The following is a 24,527-nucleotide window of genomic DNA, read 5'->3' as shown; positions in this document are numbered from 1 at the left end:
TGAAAGCAACGTCACCCCAGAGTCGGAAACGACTGGTGCTTGCACAGGGGACTACCTTCACCGTTACCCCAAACTTGCTTTACCTTTACCCCAAACTTGCTTTACCTTTACCCCAAACTTGTTCAAATCCCTTGTGAGAATTTTGCTGAACTCTGAGGTTGGACAACCTTTCTAATCTTTCCTTCCCCCACCAAAAAATAGGGGAAAAAACCCAAACATATCAAGCAGACAGATGGAAATCTTCCTCGTGCCACTGTGGCCTACATAAGAGAAAGTCATTTTGAAAGTATGATTATAGGAAAGTTTTATGATTACAGTTCTAATTCAAGGAGCATTTTAAGGTAGATGCTGCGCTGGTATAAATTAGGTGACAGAAGTGTGTGGCATATGCAAATGAGTTGTGCTAATGAGTTCCAGTACTTCTTTTTCTACAAAACGACCCCTTTCTCTCCTCTATGGTTTCATGCTCTCTCCCTTTATGTTCCCACCAAGATAATACCTAAATGCAGCTGCCTTTGGTGTGCGGTCAGCTCTTTACGTGTCCCACGGCAACGCAGTAGTTGTTATAGCAAAACACACAAACACTTTTCAGTTTTGAGATGCTGCTTCTGAAACACTGGCGTTGGGACAGTGTTGTAACTCCCTTATTTCTTTCCGCCCACTGAAGCCAGCATGGTGTAGTGGGTAAGAGCAGCGGAATCTAATCTGGAGATCTGGGTTTGATTCCCCACTCCTCCTCCGCCTGCAGCCGGCTGGGTGACCTTGGGTCAGTCACAGTTCTTTTAGAACTCTCTCAGCCCCACCTACCTCACTGGCAATACTCCCTCTAAGCTGCAGCCAGATCAATACCTCGTCTTCTTTAATATTGCAATTGCATGCACAAGTATAAAATTGCAATGATGAGGAAGGAAAACGTGAGCAGTCGCTTTGGCTGCAAAAAGAAAAAAAACAGTACTTTGGCTGCAAAAAGAAAAGCAGCACACTCTTGCATGCACACTGGGAACAAGATTTAATCATTGCCTTCAGGAAAGCCTCGGCCATCTCAAGCGAAGAGGAAGGAACTAATTAAGCAAATAAAGGAAGCCGCCGTGAAACCGAGGAAACTTCACATAGCTCTTTCTCCTAGATCTTATAAACACTTCCTATTGCAGTAATCCTGACAACCAACTTTAAAGCAGGACTTTTAAAACCACTGTGTTGCGGAGGGTTGACATCTGTTTGCGTCTGCAGATGTCACAGCATTTCAGTGGCCTGCGCTAGGAAAGGGGCCGGTCAGGGGTCGTTTTGTAGGAAAAGATTTGCCGGAGCTCATTAGTAAAACTCCTTTGCATAACTCCTTTGACATCACCAGAAGGTGGACTTAATTATATCAGCTCAGTATCTACCTTAAAATGCTTCTTGAATTAGAATTGTCATCAGAAAACCTGACTCCCGTCATACTTTCTCCTCTGTGGCCACAGTGGCATGAGGAAGAGTTCCATCTGTCTGCTTTATATGTTTTGGCGATTTCCCCGTTTTTGTGGAGGGAAATATTAGAAAGGTTGTCAAATCTCAAGAGTTTCACCAAATTCTCCCAGGGGGTTTGAACCATGGAGCCCAGAAGCAAGTATTACGGGGGAGGGGGGGGGGGGAGAAAGGAACAGCACAATGTGAGCTCCTGCCTAAAATGAGGCCTGAGGCTGGTGATAGGAAAAAGCCCGCAGCAGTGGCTCCCAGCCTTTTGACACCAGGGACCAGTTTCATGGAAGACTATTTTTCCACGAACCTGGGGTGGGGGGGATGGTTTCAGGATGATACAATTGTGCACTTTATTTCTATTATGTTGTAATATATAATGAAATAATCATACAACTCATGGCCTGGTTGCAAAGAGGCTACATACTGGTCCGTGGTCCAGGGGTTGGGGACCCCTGGCCTAGAGAAGGAAACAGAAACCCTACACTAGGGGTGTCAAACAAGCAGCCCGGGGGCTGAATCAGGCCCCTGAGCAATTAGCTGTCATCTGCTTCCTTCCCTCTCTCTTGCTTCCTTCTGCATCACAGCTTGCTTTTCCTGGCTCTCTCAATCGCACAGTAGAGCTACTGAGCCAAGCATCTCCTCCTTCTATTGGCTGAGGCTCCTCCCCCTCCTTGTGCCCTGGGGAAGGAAGGAAAGAGCCAGAGCTTCCTTTGCCCAGTCCGCTGGATCCCATGGGAGAAATACAAAAAAAGCACCTTCCAGACCAATGAGCGCTAATATTTTAAGCATGTTTTATTTGAAGGGGTTTTAAAAAATTTAATTGTGTTTGTCTGTGTCCTTTATGACGTTTATATCTCTGCTACCTAATCTTAAATAGATACGCACATAGCCCGGCCTGATATACGGCCCGGCCTGACAAGGTCTCATTTATGTCAGATCCGGCCCTCCTAACCAACACCCTTGCCCTACACCTTGCATACAGCGGGATGCCGGCAAAAAGAACTCGTTCTGGGCAACAGCACATCGCTTTGAATTGCTTCTTCCCAACATTTGCCAACTTTGGGATGCAGCTGGCTCTGGAATGTGTGCGGCTGTTTATACACCAGGCGCTCAGATGCAGCCGCCTTTCGGGTGGAGCAGCTCACTGTGCTGTGGAACTCCCGATAGAGAGAAATAACTCTTTTCAGCGGAATCTCTCAGGCCGTTCCCTAGGCGGGAGAGGCTAAGCCAAGCCAAGGCCAGCCCAAGCTGGGCGCGATGGGAGCGGCCCCTCCATGTGATCCCATATTTGTTTCCCTCCCCGGCTATCAACGCCGAGCGCAGATCAGGATGTTGTGACGACAGACGAGCTGCAGCCTCGGGTAGCCCACAATGAAAGCACCACGAAAGGCGGAGGAGAGCCCATCGCGGCCTGCAAGCGTGGACCCCTCGCAGCGAGAGTGTGGAGTGCTGTAAAGAAGCCTGGCTCCATTTTCCAGGTCTGTGCGCAGGTAAGTTGGGGCCCTTTGGAGGAAAAGGGGCTTCCTTGGAGGCTGGGAGCTCTTGCTTTCTCAAACCCCTGTCCCCAACTTTATTATGCATCCCTGCGTTTGCCTGCCAAATTCGGTCTTAATCCTCGAAGACTACGGCTGCCAATCCCCAGGTGGGGGCAGGGGATCTTCCGGTTTGGAGGCTCTCCCCTTCCCCGCTTCTGGGTCATCAGAAAGCAGGGGGAGGGGAGGGAAATGTCTGCTGGGCACTCCATTATTCCCTATGGAGAGCAATTCCCACAGGGGATAACGGAGAATGGATCCGTGGGTATCTGGGGCTCAGGGGATTGTTTTTTGAGGTCAAGGCACCCAATTTTCAGCACAGCATCTGGTGCCTCTCTTCAAAAAAACAAAACCACCCATGTTTCAAAAAGATTGGACCACGGGGTCCGATTCTATGAGCCCCCAAAGAAGGTGCCCCATCCTACATTATTCCAAATGGAAAGGAAAAGTCCCCTGTGCAAGCACCAGTCGTTTCTGACTCTGGGGCGACGTTCCTTTCACAACGTTTTCGCGGCAGGCTTTTTACAGGGTGGTTTGCCGTTGCCTTCCTCAGTCATCTACGCTTTCCCCCCAGCAAGCTGGGTCCTCATTTGACCGACTTCGGAAGGCTGAGTCAACCTGAGCCGGCTACCTGAACCCAGCTTCCGCCGGGATCGAACTCCGGTCGTGAGCAGAGCTTAGGACTGCAGTACTGCAGCTTTACCACTCTGCGCCACGGGGCAATATTCTTAGGGATGAGTATTCTTACAGATCCTATAAAGCTAATATATCGGCAGTTTCAGTTAACAGCTAACTGAAATAATGTTGTCTTGCTGGCCTTTGCAGAACTGGTCATCCTGGAACCATCATTCTCTTCCTTGCAAGCAAAGCATACGCCTGAATTTCCAGCCGGTGATGAAATTGACCAGGTAGCACTGGCAGTCTGCAAATAGCTGTATTTCTTCCAAGAAATGAATGGCAACATGAATCCTAGGCTTACTTCATGTTTCTGTGATCCTTCTTCTCGGCCACCACTTAAATTGGAACCCGTGCTTTATATATTTCTCTCACTTTGGCTCACAAAAGCTCCAATGTGCTCACAGTAGCACATCAGTTCTGAATATGGAGGTCCCCTTCGTCCCCATGGCTACCAGCCACCAATGGACCCCTCTGCCGCGAATCTTTCCAATTCTTTCTTAAAGCCATCTGTGCTTGTGGGCAGCGCGGCATCCTCTGCTTAGGGTTGCCAGGTCTGTGCCACCTGGTGCTTGGCAACCCTAGCTCAAACTTTTTAGTTTCCAGTCCCCAGGTGGGGGCAGGAGATCCCCCCGGGCACTCCATTATTCTCTATGGAGACCGATTCCCACCGGGTATAATGGTGAATTGATCCGTAGGTATCTGGGGCTCGGGGGGGGGCTGCTTTTTTAGGTAGAGGCACCGAATTTTCAGCATAGCATCCAGTGCTTCTCTTCAGAGCACCCGCCAAGTTTCAAAAGGATTGGACCAGGGGGTCCAATTCTACGAGCCCCCAAAGAAGGTGCCCTTATCCGTTATTTCCAAATGGAGGGAAAGCAATGAAAAGGTGTGCAGTCCCTTTAAATGTGATGGGCAGGTCTCCTTTGGGGTTCAATTATGCTTGTCACAACCTAGTTCCTGGCTCCACCCCGATGTCTCCTGGCTCCACCCTCCAAGTCCCCAGATATTTCTTGAATTGGATTTGACAACCCTACTTCTGAGACCGTCCTGCCATCGCACTGCGGCTGCTGCTCCTGTAGCTGTTGGAAAGGAAAAGGAAAGATCCCCTGTGCAAGCACCAGTCGTTTCCGACTCTGGGGTGACATTGCTCTCACAACATTTTCACGGCAGACTTTTTACGGGGTGCTTTGCCCTTGCCTTCCCCAGTCATCTGCGCTTTCCCCCCGGCAAGCTGGGTCCTCATTTGACCAACCTCGGAAGGATGGAAGGCTAAGTAAACCTCGAGCTGGCGACCTGAAAACCCAGCTTCCACCGGGGATCGAACTCAGGTCGTGAGCAGAGTTTAGGACTGCAGTGCTGCAGCTTTAACATTCTGCGCCACGGGGCTCTTGAGGGGAGATTAAAAAGTCGCCAGGCTGCTGTCCTTCTTTGCTTCAGCCCACTTTAAAACTGTCTCCCACCCTAAAACCCAGGAGTCCCAGCCCCCTCCCCCCTCTCCCGCTCTTGTTCCTGCTGTTTTGCCTTCCCCTGTTATTCTAGCCCCAGTGGGGTGGGAGGTTAATGAGCCTGTTGCTTCCTGTTTCCCCCTCCCGGGGCTTTGAACTGGCAGGGTTGGTGGGGAGGACGGGAGAGGTCAGGAAATCACGGCCCAGCAGCCGCCTCATCTCCGAGCCCCTGGCTGCTTTCATCTCTGCACTGGCGCTAGCTCCGTGCTGTGGCTGTACCCACCTGATCTCGAACCCAAGTTAGCTGAAATGCCTGCCCTGCAGTTGACACAGAGTTTGGCAGGACTCTTCCATGAAGAAAGGTTCAAGTGGGCAGGGAAGCGTGTTGGTTTGAAGCAGGGGTCGTTTGGTGGAAAAATAGGTGGTGGGGCTCATTAGCATATGAAACACCCTCCCACACACACACCTGCTCCTGGCAAGCGAGGCCTGCTTGGGCTGGCTAGAGATCCAGCCAGCCCAAGAAGGGCTCGCTCACCTGGGGCTCTCCTGGGGTTGCCAGGTACGACTTCAGAAATATCTGGGGACTTTGGGGTGGAGCCAGGAGACTTTGGGGGTGGTGACAGCAGCAAGGGTGCGGCAAGCACAATTGAACTCCGAAGGGAGTTCTGGCTATCACCTTTAAAGGGACCGCACACCTTTTAAATGCCTTCCCTCTATTTGGAATAATGAAGGGTGGAGCACCTTCTTTTGGGGTTCATAGAACTGGACCCCCCAGTCCAATCTTTTTGAAACTTGGGTGCTTTTTTGGAGGACTGTCACCAGATGTTATGCTGAAAATTTGGTGTCTCTACCTCAAAACACAGCCCTCCTAGAGCTCCAGATACCCACGGATCAATTCTCCATTATACCCTATGGGAATCAGTCTCCATGGGAAGAATGGAGTGCCCAGCAGACATTTCCCTCCGCACTTTCTGCTGCTTTCTAATGACCCTGAAGTGGAAGGAGGGCCTCCAAACTGGGGGGGGATATCCCCTGCCCCCACCTGGGGATTGGCAGCTCTAGGCTCTCCTTGGCCGCTCCCCCCCACAGTCAAAAGACCAGCAAGCCACCCGCTGCCCAAAATCACATAAGAAGTGGAGAAAGGGTGGCGCGGGCTTCTCCAGGAGCGAATGAGGGCTGCTGAGGGTGTGACAAAGCCTCTGGTGACTGGCTGGCTGCCTGCTCTCCTAATCCAGGGATTGTTATGCCGCTGCACCTACTATTCAGTGGACGAAGTGGGGGGGGGGGGAGGAGGGGGAACCCTCAGAAAGGTTCAGGAGGTGTGCTCCTGTGAGCTCCTGCTGAATTCAAGGCCTACAAGAAGTACATTTGAGACCAGTGGCACCTTTATGACCAACAGAGTTTAATTCTGGCGGGGCTTTCTCAGCCGTACTAAGAGCCCTGTAAGCTCCAGAAGGACTGGCTACATCAGGCATGTGTGGCCTAATATGCAAAGGAGTTCCTGCTACAAAAAAAAAAGAGAGAGAAAAGCCCTGAATATTTTTCCACGGGCAAAGCTGTGTCCTTCTCTCACAGCAAAAATAAAGAGAAGTCTCGCGGCACCTTAAAGAGGCTTAAGAGAGGTTTCCCACTTTCAGCTTTTACAAATAATTGGGATTTCTGTCCCTTAACAGGCATTAACTATCTCCAGGGCTCCCCCCCCCTTCTTTAAAGCAGGAACGCACAGGAACGCAATCCCGGATGGCTTTGTGTCATGGGATGTGGCCTAATATGCAAATAAGTCCTTGCTTGGCTTTTTCTGCAAAAAAACCTATGTAAAACAATGGTGATATCAGGGGGTGTGGCCTAATATGCATATGAGTCCCTGCTGGGCATGTTCGACAAGCAAAGCCCTGACTATCTCAGCAAAACCCATTATAGGCGTTTCCTAGCTTAGCGTGAACAGCTTCTGTACTTTTCCTGATTATATGTGAATTTGACATAGTTACATTTCAGGCCGTACATCTCACATTCCATGTCCTTTGACATGTCTGGGGGTTTTTTTTCTCCCCATAACACTCCTACATAACACATCTACAGAATAAGAATCCAGTCACGGTGTCAAAAAAGGGGGGACTTTAGTGCACAAAGCTTTTGCTAGATTAAAATTCTATTAGGCTTCATGGCTCAACATGCCTTCTGTATGTTTATATATTGTTATCAGTCAGCACTGTGAGATAGATAAGTATGAGTAAGTTTAGCCTGGAGAGGAGGCGGCTGAGAGGTGATATGATTACCATCTTCAAGTACTTGAAGGGCTGTCATAGAGATAAAAGATGGTGTGGAATTGTTTTCTGTGGCCCCAGAAGGCCGGACCAGAACCAATGGGTTGAAATTAAATCAAAAGAGTTTCCAGCTCAACGTTAGGAAGAACTTCCTGACCGTCAGAGCGGTTCCTCAGTGGAACAGGCTTCCTCGGGAGGTGGTGGGCTCTCCTTCCTTGGAGGTTTTGAAACAGAGGCTCGATGGCCATCTGACAGCAATGAGGATCCTGCAAATTTAGGGGGAGGTATTTGTGAGTTTCCTGCATTGTGCAGGGTGTTGGGCTAGATGACCCTGGAGGTCCCTTCCAACTCTGATTCTATGAGTGTCCCCGCAATTGCTTTTTTAGTCTTTTTCTCTTTTTCAGGGCAGCTCTCTTTAATTAAGGGGTCATCCTCTTCCACCTACATTGTTGCACGCTGTCAGTATTGGTAAGTGTTTGCGCCGGACTCCAATGCTTCAAGGAGCAGGCTGTGGCCACCGCTGAGCCTTCTCTGATCTAGTTGCCACTCCACATTCGTCCTCTCCTTGTCACGGTTTCAGTTTCCAGATGTCTGCTGTCAACTCGGACGCACCTGGTGGGACTGAAGGAAGAAATGCAGAACCCAGTAAAGGGCCGGCAGACTCTCCAAAAGCCACTCCAGGCTCAGGTAAGAACTTTTGACTCTCTTTCTCAAGTGCAGATTCTTTGAGATTCCTGGAAACTTTAAAGGGTTATTCTGGCTCCGTGGATTTACCTTGGCACATGTGAGCTATAAAACAGTCTCCCTTGGTGATCAATTCCCCCCCTCCAAAAAAAAGAAATGTGACGGACAGATCAAACACGCTAACGAGGTGGGTCAGCAAAGGGACAACCTGTTCTGGTTTAAAAATTCTTCTCACATGAGCAGTAAGTTTAAGCAGGGGTGTCAAACGTGTGGCCCGTTGGCCGCACCAGGCCCCTGAATGGCTCCTATCAGGCCCACAAGCAAATCTGCTTACTTCTCCCTCTCTCTTGCTTCCTTCTGCATCACGGTTTGCTTTGCCAGCCTTGCTCCATTGCACAGGAGCTGCAGAACAAAGCCTCTGTTTTCTCCATTGGCTGAGGCTCCTTTCTTGCGGAAGAAATGGGGGAGGAAGGGGCAGCTCGCTTAGATACTGACCACAGTATTGCAAGAGTGCTGATACTTTAAGCATGTCTTATTTTAGTTTTTTTCTTTTCAAAAAATCTTTAATTGCGTTTGTCTGTGTCCTTTTTAAAATTGTATCTCCGCTAAAGTGATATTACATTTTGCAACACGCGTGGCCCAGCCAGACATGGTCTCATTTATGTCAGATCTGCCCTCATAACAAATGAGTCCAACACCCCTGGTTTAAGGCACTGGCGATCAATTATGGCAAGCAGTAAGCCCCTCAAGAGCATTGAAGCGAACTTAGCTGTGCTGGATCAGCTGGACTGGTCCAAGACTTTCTGCTCCCGAAAGCAATTGCAGCAGACAGTTTTTCATGGCCACCTTCATTAGAAAGAGACAAGGTTTTTCTTTGCTTAAGAAGAAGACGACTGCAGATTTATACCCCGTCCTTCTCTCTAAATCAGAGTCTCAGAGTGGCTCACAATCTCCTATATCTTCTCCCCCAATAACAGACACCCTGTGAGGTGGGTGGGGCTGACAGGGCTCTCACAGCAGCTGCCCTTTCCAGGACAAAGTCTCAGAGCGGCCTACAATCTCCTTTCCCTTCCTCCCCCACAACAGACACCCTGTGAGGTGGGTGGGGCTGACAGGGCTCTCACAGCAGCTGCCCTTTCTAGAACAGCGTCTCAGAGCGGCCTACAATCTCCTTTCCCTTCCTCCCCCACAACAGACACCCTGTGAGGTGGGTGGGGCTGACAGGGCTCTCATAGCAGCTGCCCTTTCAAGGACAACCTCTGCCAGAGCTATGGCTGACCGAAGGCCATTCCAGCAGGTGCAAGTGGAGGAGTGGGGAATCAAACCCGGTTCTCCCAGATAAGAGTCCGCACACTTAACCACTACACCAAACTTAGGGGATGGATGCCAAAAAGCGAAACAGCAAAATGGGTTCCCTCCGTCCCTTCAAGTGACGTTTGTGTGTGTGAAGGGGTGAATAGCCCACTGCAGTTGCTCAGATTACTCTTGCTCTTCTAGGGTCTGGATCTGGCCCAAAGTCCTGGGCTGATTCCCCGCTAGCCTTACCCCACTCTCACTCTCCTCTTTGCCGGATTTCGTACAAGCTGTCCTGAGGCTGCAACTCACTCCGCCTCTTTCGCGCAGCAAGATCCTCTACAAACCGGTTTCTGTTTGCCGCATGAAAGAGGCAAAGCAAACTGTAGCCTCAGGGCAGCTTGTGTGAAATCCGATGGAAGCCCCGTGGAGAAGAGCAGCGTGAGAGCGGGGGAAGGCTAGTGGAGACTTGGTCATGGTCCCTACCTTCAGAGATCTCAGAAGCAAAACAAAATCACCCTCTAGTCTCCACTCTGTGGTTCCTGCTCTTGAATCACCCCCTGCCCTGATCAACATACCAGAATTTTTGATTTCAAGAGCCTGAAATCCCAGGTATAATCCAAGATCTCTTGCAGAGGATGCTGCCTTTAATCATCAAAAGAGCCCCAGTGGTCCATCTAGTCCAGCATCCTGCCTCACACAGTGGCCAACTGGTTCCTCTGGAGGACCAACAAAAGGGCAGAGAGGCTGAGGCCTTCATAAGAACATCAGCAGAGCCCTGCTGGATCAGACCAGTGGTCCATCTAATCCAGCATCCTGTCTCCCACAGTGGCCAACCAGTTCTTCTGGAGGGCCAACAACAGGACAGAGAGGCTGAGGCCTTCATAAGAACATCACAAGAACCCTGCTGGATCAGACCAGTAATCTATCTAGTCCAGCATCCTGTCTCACGCAGTGGCCAACCAGTTCCTCTGGAGGGCCAACAAAACGGTAGAGAGGCTGAGGCCTTCATAAGAACATCAGAAGAGCCTTGCTGGATCAGACCAGTGGTCCATCTAGTCCAGCATCCTGTCTCATGCAGTGGCCAGCCAGTTCCTCTGGAGGGCCAACGACATATATACAAAATGTCACGGCTGTGTAAGTGTGGCATAGCCAGCACTGAAGTCACAAGCACCATATATCCCCCAGAGAGCACTGCGTTCAGGGGCAAAAAACTTACTGTCCGCCCCCGGACCAAAAGAAGCCAGGTTATGTGTGACAAGACCTAGGGCTTTTTCGGTGGCAGCACCAGAACTTTGGAACACCCTTCCGGAGGCCATAAGGGCCCTGCGGGATCTGTCTGCGTTCCGCAGGGCCTGTAAGACCGAATTGTTTAAGCAGGCCTTCGATGCTTAACTGAAAGAGGGCTGCCACCGGACATAGTAAGTAAGTAAGTAAGTAAAATTTTATTTGTATCCCGCCCTCCCCGCCTAGGCAGGCTCAGGGCAGCTAACAGCATTTCATACATATACAATAATAAATATAAAACTTTAAAACATCATATAGAATGCTGGTGATCGCTGTTCGAAAATTCAATGCCGCCTATATTGTACTGATGCAGCACCACAGAATTGGTTTTAAAAATCGAAAATGTAAATTATGGTTTTATATGTTTTATTGGTTTAATTGTATTGACATGATGTTGTGAGCCGCCCTGTGTCTGCTTGCGGAGAGGGCGGGATGCAAGTCGAACGTAATAAATAAATAATAACAGGGCAGAGAGGCTGAGGCCTTCCTAAGAACATCAGGAGAGCCCTGCTGGATCAGATCAGTGATCCATATAGTACAGCATCTTGTCTCATGCAGTGGCCAACCAGTTCCTCTGGAGGGCCAACAACAAGGCAGAGAGGCCGAGGCCTTCCCCTGATTCACTGTCCCCAAGTAACTGATTGACCCTCATGCAGTTGGGCCAACCTCAGGGAGAGGGCACAGCCTCTAGAAATGAAAGGGGAATTATTTTGTCACATGGTGCAGGATACAAAACGGCACAGCTGTGTAAGTGTGGCATAGCCAGCACTGAAGTCACAAGCACCATCTGTGACCACTAAGGAGATCCGACCATGAGGAAAAGAGAACATGGCTGCCTGATAGGGTCGTCAAGTCCAACTCAAGAAATATCTGGGGACTTTGAGGGTGGAGCCAGGAGCAAGGGTATGACTAGCACAACTGAACTCTGAAGGGAGTTCTGGCCATTACATTAAAAGGGACCACACACCTTTTCATTGCCTTGCTTCCCTTTGGAAATAATGAAGGATAGAGTCACCTTCTTTTGGGTTTCACAGAATTTGATCTCTTGGTCCAATCTTTTGAAACTTGGGGGGATGTTTTGAGGAGAGGCACTGGATGTTATGCTGAAAATGTGGTGCTTCTGCCTCAAAAAACAGCCCCCTCAGAGCCCAGACACCCATGGATCAGTTCTCCATAACACTCTATGGGAATCGGTCTCCATAGGGCATAATGGAGTGCCCAGGAGACATTTCCCTCCCCCAACCCGAGCTATCTGATAACCCTGAAGCAGAGGGAGGGCCTCCAAACTGGGGGAATCCCCTGCCCCCACCTGGAAATTGGCAACCCTACTGCCTGAAGAGGCAGATCTTGGGTGCTGTTAAGAGTGACAGGAAGCAAGACAGGTCTGCCCCACACTATCTTCTGAGGAACAACAGGTGCCAATGAAACAGGCAAGAAAAGTAGCAACCACTTTCCTTGTGCATCTGTACCCCGCGGCCATGAGCCAGAGAATGCCAGACATTTGAATTTTCCACTTCAGGTTTCAAAACAAGCCAGGCCCAACAGACAGGCCTTGAATTCAGCAGGAGCTCACAAGAGCACAGCTCCTGAACCTTTCTGAAGTTCTCCCTCTTCCTCCCCACCTACCTTGTCCATCGAATAGTACGTGCAGCTGCATAACAATCCCTGGATTAGGAGAGCGGGCAGCCAGCCAGCCACCAGGAGCTTTGCCACACCCCCAGCAGCCCTCATTCACCCCTGGAGAAGCCCACGCCACCTTTCTCCACTTCTTATGTGATTTTGGGCAGCGGGTGGCTTGCTGGTCTTTTGACTGGGAGGGGGAGGGCAGCCCAGGAGAGAAGAAGATATTGGATTTATATCCCGCCCTCCACTCCGAAGAGTCTCAGAGTGGCTCACAATCTCCTTTACCTTCCTCCCCCACAACAGACACCCTGTAAGGTGGGTGGGGCTGGAGAGGGCTCTCACAGCAGCTGCCCTTTCAAGGACAACCTCTGCCAGAGCTATGGCTGACCCAAGGCCATTCCAGCAGGTGCAAGTGGAGGAGTGGGGAGTCAAACCCGGTTCTCCCAGATAAGAGTCCGCACACTTAACCACTGGATCTCTAGTCAGCCCAAACAGGCTTCGCTCGCCCTGGGCTCTCCTTTCTTGCATCGGGTTGCTTTTGGTTGGGGGGTGGAGGTGGGGGTGGCGGCATATGCTAATGAGTTATGCTAATAAGCTGCACCCCTATTTTTCTACAAAACAACCCCTGCCGACAGACAAATGTCATCTCACCATCACAAAACACAGTGGCACGGTTGTGCTCGAAGGGCCAAGAAACGCTGTGTTTCCAGCAAGTGCGTTTTGCATCCCTTGTGCCAGGAAGAAGTAATTTGCAAGGGATGAGCAATAGCTGCACCAGGGAGAACCAGAATGTATGGTACAGCACTTCTGCAACAGCAAATTCGTCAAGCTATTTAGGGATAGCTCTCTTGAAACCAGTGGAATTAATCTGCGGTAAGCGGTTTGAGGATTCGCACCCGAGATTTATTTAGAGACCTACACAATGACAGCTCTCTGTTCAGAAGCATCACATTATACTGGAGGCAATCAGACTTCTTATCAAGTATCATGGCGCAGAGTGGTAAAGCTGCAGTGCTGCAGTCCAAGCTCTGCTCACGACCTGAGTTCGATCCCGATGAAAGTTGGGTTCAGGTAGCCGGCTCCAGGTCAACTCAGCCTTCCATTCTTCCAAGGACGGTAAAATGAGGACCCAGCTTGCTGGGGGGAAAGCGTAGATGACTGGGGAGGGCAATGGCAAACCACCCCGTAAAAAAGTCTGCTGTGAAAACGTTGTGAAAGCAACATCATCCCAGAGTTGGAAACGACTGGTGCTTGCACAGGGGACTACCTTTACCTTTAAGAGCCCTGTGGCACAGAGTGGTAAAGCTGCAGTACTGCAGTCTGAGCTCCCTGCTCACGACCTGAGTTCGATCCCGGAGGAAGCTGGGTTCAGGTAGCCGGCTCAAGGTTGACTCAGCCTTCCATTCTTCTGAGGTCGGTAAAATGAGGACCCAGCTTGCTGAGGGGAAAGTGTAGATGACTGGGGAAGGCAATGGCAAACCACCCCATAAAAATTCTGCCATGAAAACATCGTGATGCGACATTACCCCTTCTGAACAGAGAGGTGAATCCAGACTAACTGGATTCAATCTGCCCACCTGGACATTTCTGCAAGGAACTCCAGTCATGGGGGTGAATTTCCTGCTTCTTCCAGCCCATAGCCACCCAAAATGCCTCCCAAAATAATGTTTCCGGAGGGTCCCCTGTCTCCAAAAACAGGATTCAGGGAGCATTTCATGTTGCTGGTTGGGGACGGGGGAAGCATGCTCCGTGAGCAGATATCCTTGTATTTGCGGAGACATCTACTCTGGACCCAAGCCACTGTCTAAAACAGGGTGTCAAACTCATTTGTTTTGAGGGCCGGATCTGACATAAATGAGATCTTGCGGGGCTGGGCCATGTGTGTCAAAATGTAATGCCAGGTAGCAGAGATATATCAGGCTGGGCTGTGTGTGTTCCTATTTAAAATTAGGTAGCAGAGATATAAACATTGTAAAGGACACAAACAAACACAATTAAAGATTTAAAAAAAAACCCTTAAAATAAAACATGCTTAAAGCATTAGCTCTTGTTGGTCTTAAAGGTGATGATGATGATATTGGATTTATATTCCGCCCTCCACTCAATCTCCTTAATCTTCCTCCCCCACAACAGACACCCTGTGAGATGGGTGGGGCTGAGAGGACTCTCACAGGAGCTGCCCTTTCAAGGACAACCTCTGCCAGAGCTATGGCTGACCCAAGACCATTCCAGCAGGTGCAAGTGAAGGAGTGGGGAATCAAACCCGGTTCTCCCGGATAAGAGTCTGCAAACTTTACCACTACACCAAACTGGCTCTCCAGGTGCTTTCTTTGTATCTCTCTTGTGCAATCCAGGCACTCTCAGTTGCACAGTAGAGCTACTGAGCCTCTCTTCCTTCTATTGGCTGAGGCTCCAGCCCCTCCTGGTCCCCTGGAGAAGGAAGGAAAGAGCCAGAGCTTCCTTTGAAGCAAGTTATCCCTCCCCCCCTTCCTCCTCAAGGGAGGAGCCTCAGCCAATGGAGAAAATAGAGGCTTTGCTCTGTAGCTCCTGTATGGCTGAGCAAACATGGCAAAGCAAGCTGTGATGCAGAAAGAAGCAAGAGAGAGGGAGAAGGAAGCAGATGACAGCCAGTTACTCGAGTGCCCGATAGGAGCCTTCCGGGGGCCTGATTCTGGTGTGATGCTCTAGGAATCATGGTGAAACTCTGTGGTACCATAGAATTTTTAGTGCAAGTCCTAGATTGTCCCTGACACGACATCCCCGGTACGATGACATCACTTCCAGGTGACGTCATTGTGCCCTGCATGCGAAGGGTGTGCGAGGAACAAGCCCCACCCCCCACAGTGGCAGAGGGACTTGGCAACCCTAAGGAGGGCCTTCTACTGGCTGCCACCACTCTGCTAAGGGTCTGCATGGGAGGGCCCCTTTTATGCTTTCCTCCCAGGTCCCACTCCTCTCTGGGCCAATTTTCCCTCCAAAACCTTGCCACCCAATCAGAGGAACAGAGGGGATCCTGGAAAATGTAGGCTGTCTATAGCTACTTCTAGGCAGGCTTCTGGAGCCTGTAGGCCTCACTAGGCCCAGAATCAGGTCACTATGAGGATCAGGTCACTATGAGGATCTAGGAAAATTGCTGAGCAACTTGTCATGGAGAAGCCATTGCCCCTACAGCACCAGCAAAACCACACAGATGTCCCCAGATGTTTGAGAGCTGCAAGACATGAACGTCAGGTGCTTGAGAGCCGCAAGGCAGGAAGGAAAGGTAGAAAGAAAGCAAATACATATGGGAGGGAGCTGGAGGTGGAAAGAAAGCAACTTTAACTTTAAATGCATTCTCCAAGCTGCCAGCCAGCTTGGCTTCGTGAAGTGATTTAATGAGAAAATGCCTTCTCTATGCTGGCTGACAGGGCAGGCTTTGAGAGCCACACAATACGTGTGAAAGAGCTAAAGAGTCCTGTGTAGGGTTGCCAAGTCCTCTCCAAGCCCCGGCGGGGGTCATCTGTGCGCATGCGACGAAATGATGTCACCTGGAAGTGACATCATCAAAATGGTGGCGCGCACGCAGGCCGCTCTAGGCGTTTCTGGGAAAACTCTACGGTTTTCCTGGACACTCTAACCATTTGGGAGGTTAAAACTCTATGGTACCTATTGTACCATATGATGCCATAGAGCTTTCCTGGAAATGCCTCGAGTGGCCCTGCGTGCGCGCTGCCATTTTGATGACGTCACTTCTGGGTGACGTCAGTGTGCCGGCAACATGGGGAGGTTCCGGGGTGGGGGATTCTGCTTGGCAGCCCTCGTCCTGTGGCGCCTGAAAGATGGCTGCAATAGCTGTTGCCAGCTGCTTCCCATGATCTCTGGGCTTCACACCTTCTGTCATATTTCCTTGCAGAGCTCCCGTGTCCCACCAGCCCTGGCATCACCAGCTTCCCTTTCCAGCAGGGGAAGGTTCCCCTCCATCCTGTCTATGCCAACGGCTTCCGGGTTCCTCCGAGCTCCGTGAAGCAGCAGCCGCCGCCGGGGAAGCAGAGAGTCAGCTCTACTGCATCCGTCTGCTCCAAAAGCAGTCAAAAGAGCTGCAAATCCACAGCCTCTCAGATCCAGGAGGTGGCTGGGGATGGTGAGTGTGGGTGTGTGTGGGTGTGCCAGGAGGGGCATACGCAGGGGTGGAATCCTAGCAGGAGCTCCTTTGCATACTAAGCCACACCCCTCTGATGTAGCCAATCCTCCAAGAGCTTACAAATCTCTTTTTTGTAAGCTCCTGGAGGATTGGCTACATCAGCAGTGTGTGGCCTAATATGCAAAGGAGCTCCTGCTAGAATTCTACCCCTGGGCATACGCAGGGCTGAGCCAGTATGGGGCAATTGGCAAATGTAGGGTTGGCAATCCCCAGGTGGGAGCAGGGAATCCCCTGGTTTGGAAGTCGTCCTCCCGCTTCAGGATAATCAAAAAGTGAAAGGGTGGGGGAGGGAAATGTCTGCTGGGCACACCATTATTTGCTATGATGACCAATTCCCTTAGTATATAATGGAAAATTGATTTGTGGGTATCTGGGGCTCTGGGGGGGGGGCTGTTTCTTGAGGTAGAGGCACCAAATTTGCAGCTTAGCATCCAGACCCTCTCTTCAAAACACCTTCCAAATTTCAAAAAGATTGAACCAGGGGTTCCAATTTTATGAGCCCCCAAAGAAGGTGCCCCTATCCTTCATTATTATGCTTGTCATACCCTTGCTCCTGACTCCACCTCCAAAGTCTCCTGGCTCCACCCCCAAAGTCCCCAGATATTTCTTGAATTGGACTTGGCAACCTTAGGCAAGTGACTGGGGAGGCAGAAGACAAATCAGCATTGCTGAGGAATGGGGAGGGATAATCTCCAGAACAGAGGAGGAAGAGTGGGAAATGGGACCTACAGCCCACGACTGCGAGTGGACAATTGTGTGCCTACCTTGTCCCCTGGGGAAACAGCTTGGTGTTCTTTAGGCTTCCTTATTCCAATGTAAGCTAATAGTTAAAGAGCAGGAGTAGCCCAGCTAGGGTTGCCAAGTCCAATTTAAGAAATATCTGGGGACTTTGGGGGTGGAGCCAGGAGACTTTGGGGGTGGAGCCAAGAGCAAGGCTGTGACAAGCATAATTGAACTTCAAGGGAGTTCTGGACATCACATTTAAAGGGACTGCACATCTCTTTAAATGCCTTCCTTCCATAGGAAATAATGAAGGATAGGGGCACCTTCTTTTGGGGCTCATAGAATTGGACCCCCTGGTCCAATCTTTTTGAAACTTGGGAGGTATTTTGGGGGTAGGCATCAGATGCTATACTGAAAATTTGGTGCCTCTATCTCAAAGAACAGCCCTCCCAGAGCCCCCGATACCCATGGATTAATTCCCCATCGTTCCCTATGGGAATCGTTCATGGAGGTGCATGATGGCTTTGGGGGCGGGGCTTCCAGCTGGCTGGGGGAGGGGGGAAGCCTGTAAAACTGGGGGATCCCCCTCTGGGACCTGGGGATTGGCAAGCCTAAGCCCAGCCCTGCCCAAAGACTTCTTGTAATCCTGCCCTTTCAAAGTTTACCTGTAGGTCTGGCGCCCACCGTACAAGAACTCATGGGCGTTCAATGAAATTGCTGAGCAGTCGGGTTAAAATGGATAAAAGGAAGTCCTTCTTCAGCCAAAGGGTGATGAACATGTGGAATTCACTGCCACAGGAGGTGGTGGTGGCTACAAGCATAGCCAGCTTCAAGAGGGGATTGGATCAACATCTGGAGCAGAGGTCCATCAGTGGCTATTAGCCACAGCTTATCGTTGGAACTCTCTATCTGGGGTAGTGATGCTCTGTATTCTGGTGCTTAGGGGGGCACAGTGGGAGGGCTTCTAGCCCCACTGGTGGACCTCTTGATGGCACTTGGGTTTTTTTTGGCCCCTGTGTGACACAGAGTGGTTGGACTGGATGGGCCATTGGCCTGATCCAACATGGCTTCTCTTAGGTTCTTATCTGCACTGTGTGACTGACGGTAAGCTGTGGCAGCCATTTTGTGACTGGCTCTACCTCCTCTGGCAGCCATTTTGTGGCTGTGCCCACCACGCTGTGTCACAGTTCCAGAGGTACCCACAGACTCAAAAAGACTGGGGACCCTTGTGATGGAGCCAGCTGTGGGCTTCTCTTATGTTCTTCTGTTCTTACGTTCACCATCAGATGTCAGAATTCCAAAGATGCCCGCAAGGCTCAAAAAGTCTGGGGACCCCAGCACTAATCAGTTCACTCTGCAAGACTTCCATTGTAAACATGGGCATAACTGGTAGGGACTGAAACATAGCAGAGAATCAAGGCTCTTTTTCTAGCAGGAACACCTCTGCATATTAGGCCACACACCCCTGATGCAGCCAATCCTCCTGGAGCTTACAGTAGGCCCTGTATGAAGAGCCCTGTAAGCTCTAGGAGGATTGGCTACATCAGGGGTGTGTGGCCTAAAATGCAGAGGAGCTCCTGCTAGAAAAAGAGCCCTGGCAGGGATACTTCCAAATCAAGATATATAGATAGATAGATAGATAGATAGATAGATAGATAGATAGATAGATAGATAGATAGATAGATAGATAGATAGATAGATAGATAGATAGATAGATAGATAGATAGCTTCATGAGGGGCAACTGTGTGTTTCTGCTTTGTTTCCCTTTTGAGAGTTCTGGCACCCAGGGCTGGTGTGTCGGAATAGGCAAAATAGGCAACTACCTAGGGCGCCAACTTCCAGCAGGGGCGGGCACCCCCTCCCTGCTCACGCAGTCCTCGAGCCTCGGACTCGCTTCTCATCCCCAGCACCCTTTGAATTTGGCGAGCTCTGCACAGGGGAAGTGCGCAGTGTTCTTTCTTGACTTTAAGGAGTCGAGGGAAGCTCCCCCAACCCCTTAAAGCCAAGAAAGAATGGCGCTTCCACTCTGCAGTGTCCCCGAACTCGGCGAGCGCTGTGGAGGGGACGTGCTGAGTGCCCTGTGTGATGACGTCACCTCTGGGTGTCGTCATCATGCCGAACGTGTGCAAAGTGCCCGTTTGTGAAATTTACTGGGGAGGCAGAACCCCATGTGCCGAGCCTGCTGGCACCTCTTTCCCCCCCACAAAAAAAGCCCTGCCGGGGTTACTTCCAAATCAAGCTGCTCTGTGCTGAACAAACGCCACATCTGCCTTCACCCTCTCTCCTTCCTTCCCGCAGATCTCTGCGCCACTCTCCTCTTGGCCTGTCTCTTCTGCCGGTTCTCTGACCTCCTGGCTCTTCTTCCGGGGTGCTTCTGCTCCTGTCCGCCCCTGCAGGGCTGCAACTCCATGCTTCTGGGGCTCTGCTCCGACCCCCGTTGCTGCTGCTGTTGCTGCTGCTGCTACGGGAGCGACGGGGCAGTCCTAGAGTGCTGCTACCAGACTGGCGATTGCCTCGAACTAGCGTTAGAAATCTCGGAGATGTGCTATCACTAACTAACCCCCAGCTCTTAAGGATATGCCGTACTAACCCTAACCTTCTTCCGGGATCTTTGTGACAGGTGAGCAGCTTTTGGACTCATTTAGGCAGGTGTTTACGTACTGATTCTAAGAGCAGTGTGGTAAAGCTGCAGTACTGCAGTCGGAGCCCTCTGCTCACAACGAGCTGAGTTCGATCCCAGCAAAAGCTGGGTTCAGATAGCTGGCTCCAGGTTGACTCAGCCTTCCATCCTTCCGAGGTTGGTAAAATGAGGACCCAGCTTGCTGGGGGAAAGTGTAGATGACTGGGGAAGGCAATGGCCAACCACCCCGTAAAAAGTCTGCTGCGAAAACATTGTGAAAGCAACATCACCCCAGAGTCAGAAATGACTGGTGCTGGAGAGCCAGTTTGGTGTAGTGGTTAAGTGTGCGGACTCTTATCTGGGAGAACCGGGTTTGATTCCCCACTCCTCCACTTGCACCTGCTGGAATGGCCTTGGGTCAGCCATAGCTCTGGCAGAGGTTGTCCTTGAAAGGGCAGCTGCTGTGAGAGCCCTCTCCAGCCCCACCCACCTCACAGGGTGTCTGTTGTGGGGGAGGAAGGTAAAGGAGATTGTGAGTCGCTCTGAGACTCTTCGGAGTGGAGGGTGGGATATAAATCCAATATCTTCATCTACCTCACAGGGTGTCTGTTGTGGGGGAAGAAGGGAAAGGAGATTGTGAGCCGCTCTGAGACTCTTCGGAGTGGAGGGCGGGATATAAATCCAATATCTTCATCTACCTCACAGGGTGTCTGTTGTGGGGGAGGAAGGGAAAGGAGATTGTGAGCCGCTCTGAGACTCTTCGGAGTGGAGGGCGGGATATAAATCCAATATCTTCATCTACCTCACAGGGTGTCTGTTGTGGGGGAGGAAGGGAAAGGAGATTGTGAGCCGCTCTGAGACTCTTCGGAGTGGAGGGCGGGATATAAATCCAATATCTTCATCTACCTCACAGGGTGTCTGTTGTGGGGGAGGAAGGGAAAGGAGATTGTGAGCCGCTCTGAGACTCTTTGGAGTGGAGGGTGGGATATAAATCCAATATCTTCTTCCTCAAGAAGACTGTGATTATTTTTCCAGGCATATGTGGTCTAAAAGCAACCAATATGGCCAGGGATCCAGGAGGGGGTTTTTTTTTGCCATCTTCTGGGCATGCAGCAGGGGTCACTGGGGACGAGGGGGGATTATTTGTGAATTTCCTGAATTCTGTAGAGCAGAGGTGACCAACGGTAGCTCTTCAGATGTTTTTTGCCTACAACTCCCATCAGCCCCAGCCAGCATGGCCAATGGCTGGGGCTGATGGGAGTTGTAGGCAAAAAAAAAATCTGGAGATCCACCGTTGGCCACCCCTGCTGTAGACGGTTGGACTAGATCAGGGGTGGCCAAACTTGCTTAACATAAGACAAGCTGGAATGGGTCTAGAGGAGGGCAACAAAGATGGTGAGGGGTCTGGAGACCAAGTCCTATGAAGAAAGGTTGAAGGAGCTGGGCATGTTTAGCCTGGAGAGGAGGCGGCTGAGAGGTGATAGGATCACCATCAAGTACTTGAAGGGCTGTCATATAGAGGATGGTGTGGAATTGTTTTCTGTGGCCCTGGAAGGTTGGACCAGAACCAGTGGGTTGAAATTAAATCAAAAGCGTTTCCAGCTCAACGTTAGGAAGAACTTCCTGACCATTAGAGTGATTCCTCAGTGGAAGAGGCTTCCTCGGGAGGTGGTGGGCTCTCATTCCTTGGAGGTTTTTAAACAGAGGCTAGATGGCCATCTGACAGCAATGAGGATGCTGTGAATTTAGGGGGAGGTATTTGTGAGTTTCCTGCATTGTGCAGGGGGTTGGACTAGATGACCCTGGAGATCCCTTCCAACTCTATGATTCTAAGAGCCACATAGAATAAATGTCAGATGTTTGAGAGCCACAAGACATGAACATCAGTGGTTTGAGAGCCACAGGACAGGAAGGAAGGAAAGCAAATAGATGGGGAAAGAGAGGTGGAAAGAAAACAACTTTAAATGCATTCTCTGAGCTTCTGGCTAGCTTGTCTTGGAGAAGTGATTGAAAGAGACAAATATCTTCTCCAAGCCAGCCAACGAGGCTGGTGGGGACTTTAAGAGCCACACAATAGGTGTGAAAGAGTCACATGTGACTCCTAAGCCACAGTTTGGCCACCCCTGGACTAGATGATCCTGGAGGTACCTTCATACTCTATGATTCTATGACTAGTTTTACAGAAACTGATACTTCTCAGCTCTAGCTGACAGGTCATACAGGCCAAAGTCTTTGTAAGAACATCAGAAGAGTTCTGCAGGATCAGACCAGGGGTCCACCTAGTCCAGCATCCTGTCTCACGCAGTGGCCAACTAGTTCCTCTATAGGGCCAACAACAGGGCAGAGACGCCGAGACCTTCATAAGAACATCAGAAGAGCCCTGCTGGATCAGACCAGTAGTCCTTCTGTCCAGCATCCTGTCTCACGCAGTGGCCAACTAGTTCCTAGTTCCTGTGGAGAGCCAACAACAGGGCAGAGAGGCCGAGGCCTTCCCCTCATAAGAACATTAGAACAGCCCTGCTGGATCAGACCAATAGTCCTTCTAGTCCAGCATCCTGCCTCGCACAATGGCCAGCCAGTTCCTCTGGAGGGCCAACAACCGGGCAGAGAGGCTGAGGCCTTCATAAGAACATCAGAAGAGCCCTGCTGGATCAGACCAGTAGTCCTTCTAGTCCAGCATCCTGCATCACACAGTGGCCAACCAGTTCCTCTGGTCTGGAGGCCAACAACAGGGCATAGAGGCCGAGGCCTTCCTTCATGTTGCTTCCTGGCCCCAGGATTCAGAGGCGTAGCAGGATAGGGATAGAATAGGTGGGACAGAAACTCTCTGAACCTGTAGTTTTCCACACGTAGGAATATTTCTTTCACTGCAGGGGAGTATTCAGTCATGCAGTCCACCCATCTACAGCCTGAAGTGGTACAATTCTGAAAGTGATTGTGTGACGCTAGAGAACCCCTCTGTCTTAGTATTAGATCCAGGGCTTTTTTTGTAGAAAGAACTCCTTTGCATATTAGGCCACACAGCCCCTGATGTAGCCAATCCTCCTGGAGTTTACAGTGTTGTTGTTCAGTCGCACAGGCGATTCCGACTCTTTGCGACCCCATGGACAAAGTCACGCCAGGCCCTCCTGTCTTCCACCATCCTCCAAAGTCTGCTCAAATTCGTGTTTGTTACATCAGTAACGCTGTCCAGCCATCTCCTCTTTTGCCCTCCCCTTCTTCTTTTGCCTTCTGTCTTTCCCAGCATCAGGATCTTCTCCAGGGAGTGCTCCCTTCTCATTGGGTGGCCATAGTATTTGAGCTTCAGTTTCAGCATCTGACCTTCCAGGGAACAGACTGGGTTGATTTCTTTTAGGACTGACTGATTTGATCTTGCAGTCCAAGGGACTCTCAAGAGTCTTCTCCAGCACCACAGCTCAAAAGCATCTATTCTTCTGCGCTCGGCCTTCCTTAAGGTTCAGCTCTCACAGCCATACATTACTACTGGGACCCTATAAGCTCTTGGACGACTGGCTACATCAGGGGTGTGTGGCCTAATATGCAAAGGAGCTCCTGGGCCATACACCCCTGTTGTAGCCAATCCTCAAAGAGCTTACAGTAGGCCCTGTACTAAGAGCCCTGTAAGCTCCTGGCAGATTGGCTACATAAGAGGGGTGTGGCCTAATAGGCAAAGGAGTGCCTGCTACCAAAAAAGCCGAGAGCCTAGTTCAACTACAGAACTATGAGGGAAACCACTGAAGGCTGCAACAATTTGGGGAACCAGGCAGGGATCCGATTGGCAGGACTCCCAGATCCTTCCCTCCTTGCCCCCTAACCCTCTTCCTATTTCTCCCTCCTTCCGCAGACTGCTGTGCCCACTGTGCCCTCGCCTGCCTCTTCTGTGAGTTCGTCTCCCTCTGCGTGCTCGCCCTGGACTGTGTGGCCTGCGGGGGCTGCCTGAAGGCTTGCTGCGGCGGGGACGGCGGGGAACCGCTGGCGGAGTGTTGCTGCTGCAGGGAAGCGGGCGGAGGGAACTGCCCCTGCGGCTTCGGGTGCGGGATGCTGCAGGATTGCTGCGGTTCCTCGGACTGCCTGGAGATCTGCCTGGAGTGCTGCTCAATCTGCTTCCCGGCTTGACGCCGGGGGATTTGGCTCCAAGTCCCAGATGGCCGCCCTGGACCCAGACTTGACTGAACACATAGGTGGCCTGTCTGCTCCTTTAAGAACCACCCCTTTCCCCAGGGCTTTTTTCGGAGCAGGGACGCACAGGAACACAGTTCCGGCTGGCTTGGTGTCAGGAGGTGTGTCCTAATATGCAAATTAGTACCCACGGCTTTTTCCTACAATGGTGATGTCAGGGGAGTGTCCTAATATGCAAATAAGTTCCTTTGGGCTTTTTCTGCAATGGTGATGTCAGGGGTGTGTCCTAATATGCAAATGAGTTCCCACTGGGCTTTTTCTGCAAAAAAAAAAAGAACCCTGTGTGAAACAATGGTGACAGGGGTGTGTGGCCTATTATGAGTTCCTTTGGGCATTTTCTACACCACTGGCATCAGGGGTGTGTCCTAATATGCAAATGAATTCCTGCTGGGCTTTTTCTGCAAAAAGGTTCCATGTGGAACAATGGTGACATCAGGGGGTGTGGCCTAATGTGCAAATGAGTTCCTTCTGGGGGAAAAAAGCCCCGTGTGGAACAATGGTGACATCAGGAGGTGTGACCCAATATGCAAATGAGTTCCTGCCGGGCTTTTTCTACAAAAAAA

General features: G+C 50.7%; 1 protein-coding gene across 2 annotated transcripts; it reads left to right on the top strand.

Annotated features, from left to right (window-relative positions):
• Positions 1-7,867: 7,867 nt before the first annotated feature.
• Positions 7,868-23,983, top strand: LOC132581563 (myoD family inhibitor-like). Of its 2 annotated transcripts, none has more exons than XM_060252873.1 (3): positions 7,868-8,061; positions 16,154-16,381; positions 23,630-23,983. In XM_060252873.1, exons 1-3 carry the CDS (start codon positions 7,962-7,964, stop codon positions 23,899-23,901), a joined length of 600 nt encoding a protein of 199 aa, XP_060108856.1. In that variant the 5' UTR covers positions 7,868-7,961; the 3' UTR covers positions 23,902-23,983. The 2 variants fall into 2 exon arrangements, with proteins under 2 accessions (XP_060108856.1, XP_060108857.1); XM_060252874.1 differs by lacking the exon at positions 23,630-23,983 and adding an exon at positions 19,464-19,796.
• Positions 23,984-24,527: the final 544 nt, after the last annotated feature.

The sequence above is a fragment of the Heteronotia binoei genome, chromosome 13 (genome assembly GCF_032191835.1).
Source record: "Heteronotia binoei isolate CCM8104 ecotype False Entrance Well chromosome 13, APGP_CSIRO_Hbin_v1, whole genome shotgun sequence".
Classification (NCBI taxonomy): Eukaryota; Metazoa; Chordata; class Lepidosauria; order Squamata; family Gekkonidae; genus Heteronotia; species Heteronotia binoei.
This window is presented reverse-complemented; position numbering and strand designations above follow the sequence as displayed.

What these genes read in the sequence shown, in the direction of transcription:
- LOC132581563 (XM_060252873.1), top strand. Translation starts at nt 7,962, where the DNA reads ATGTCTGCTGTCAACTCGGACGCACCTGGTGGGACTGAAGGAAGAAAT. An exon ending in AAAAGCCACTCCAGGCTCAG is followed by an intron (nt 8,062 to 16,153) that starts GTAAGAACTTTT and finishes ATTTCCTTGCAG; the next exon opens with AGCTCCCGTGTCCCACCAGC. An exon ending in CCAGGAGGTGGCTGGGGATG is followed by an intron (nt 16,382 to 23,629) that starts GTGAGTGTGGGT and finishes CTCCTTCCGCAG; the next exon opens with ACTGCTGTGCCCACTGTGCC.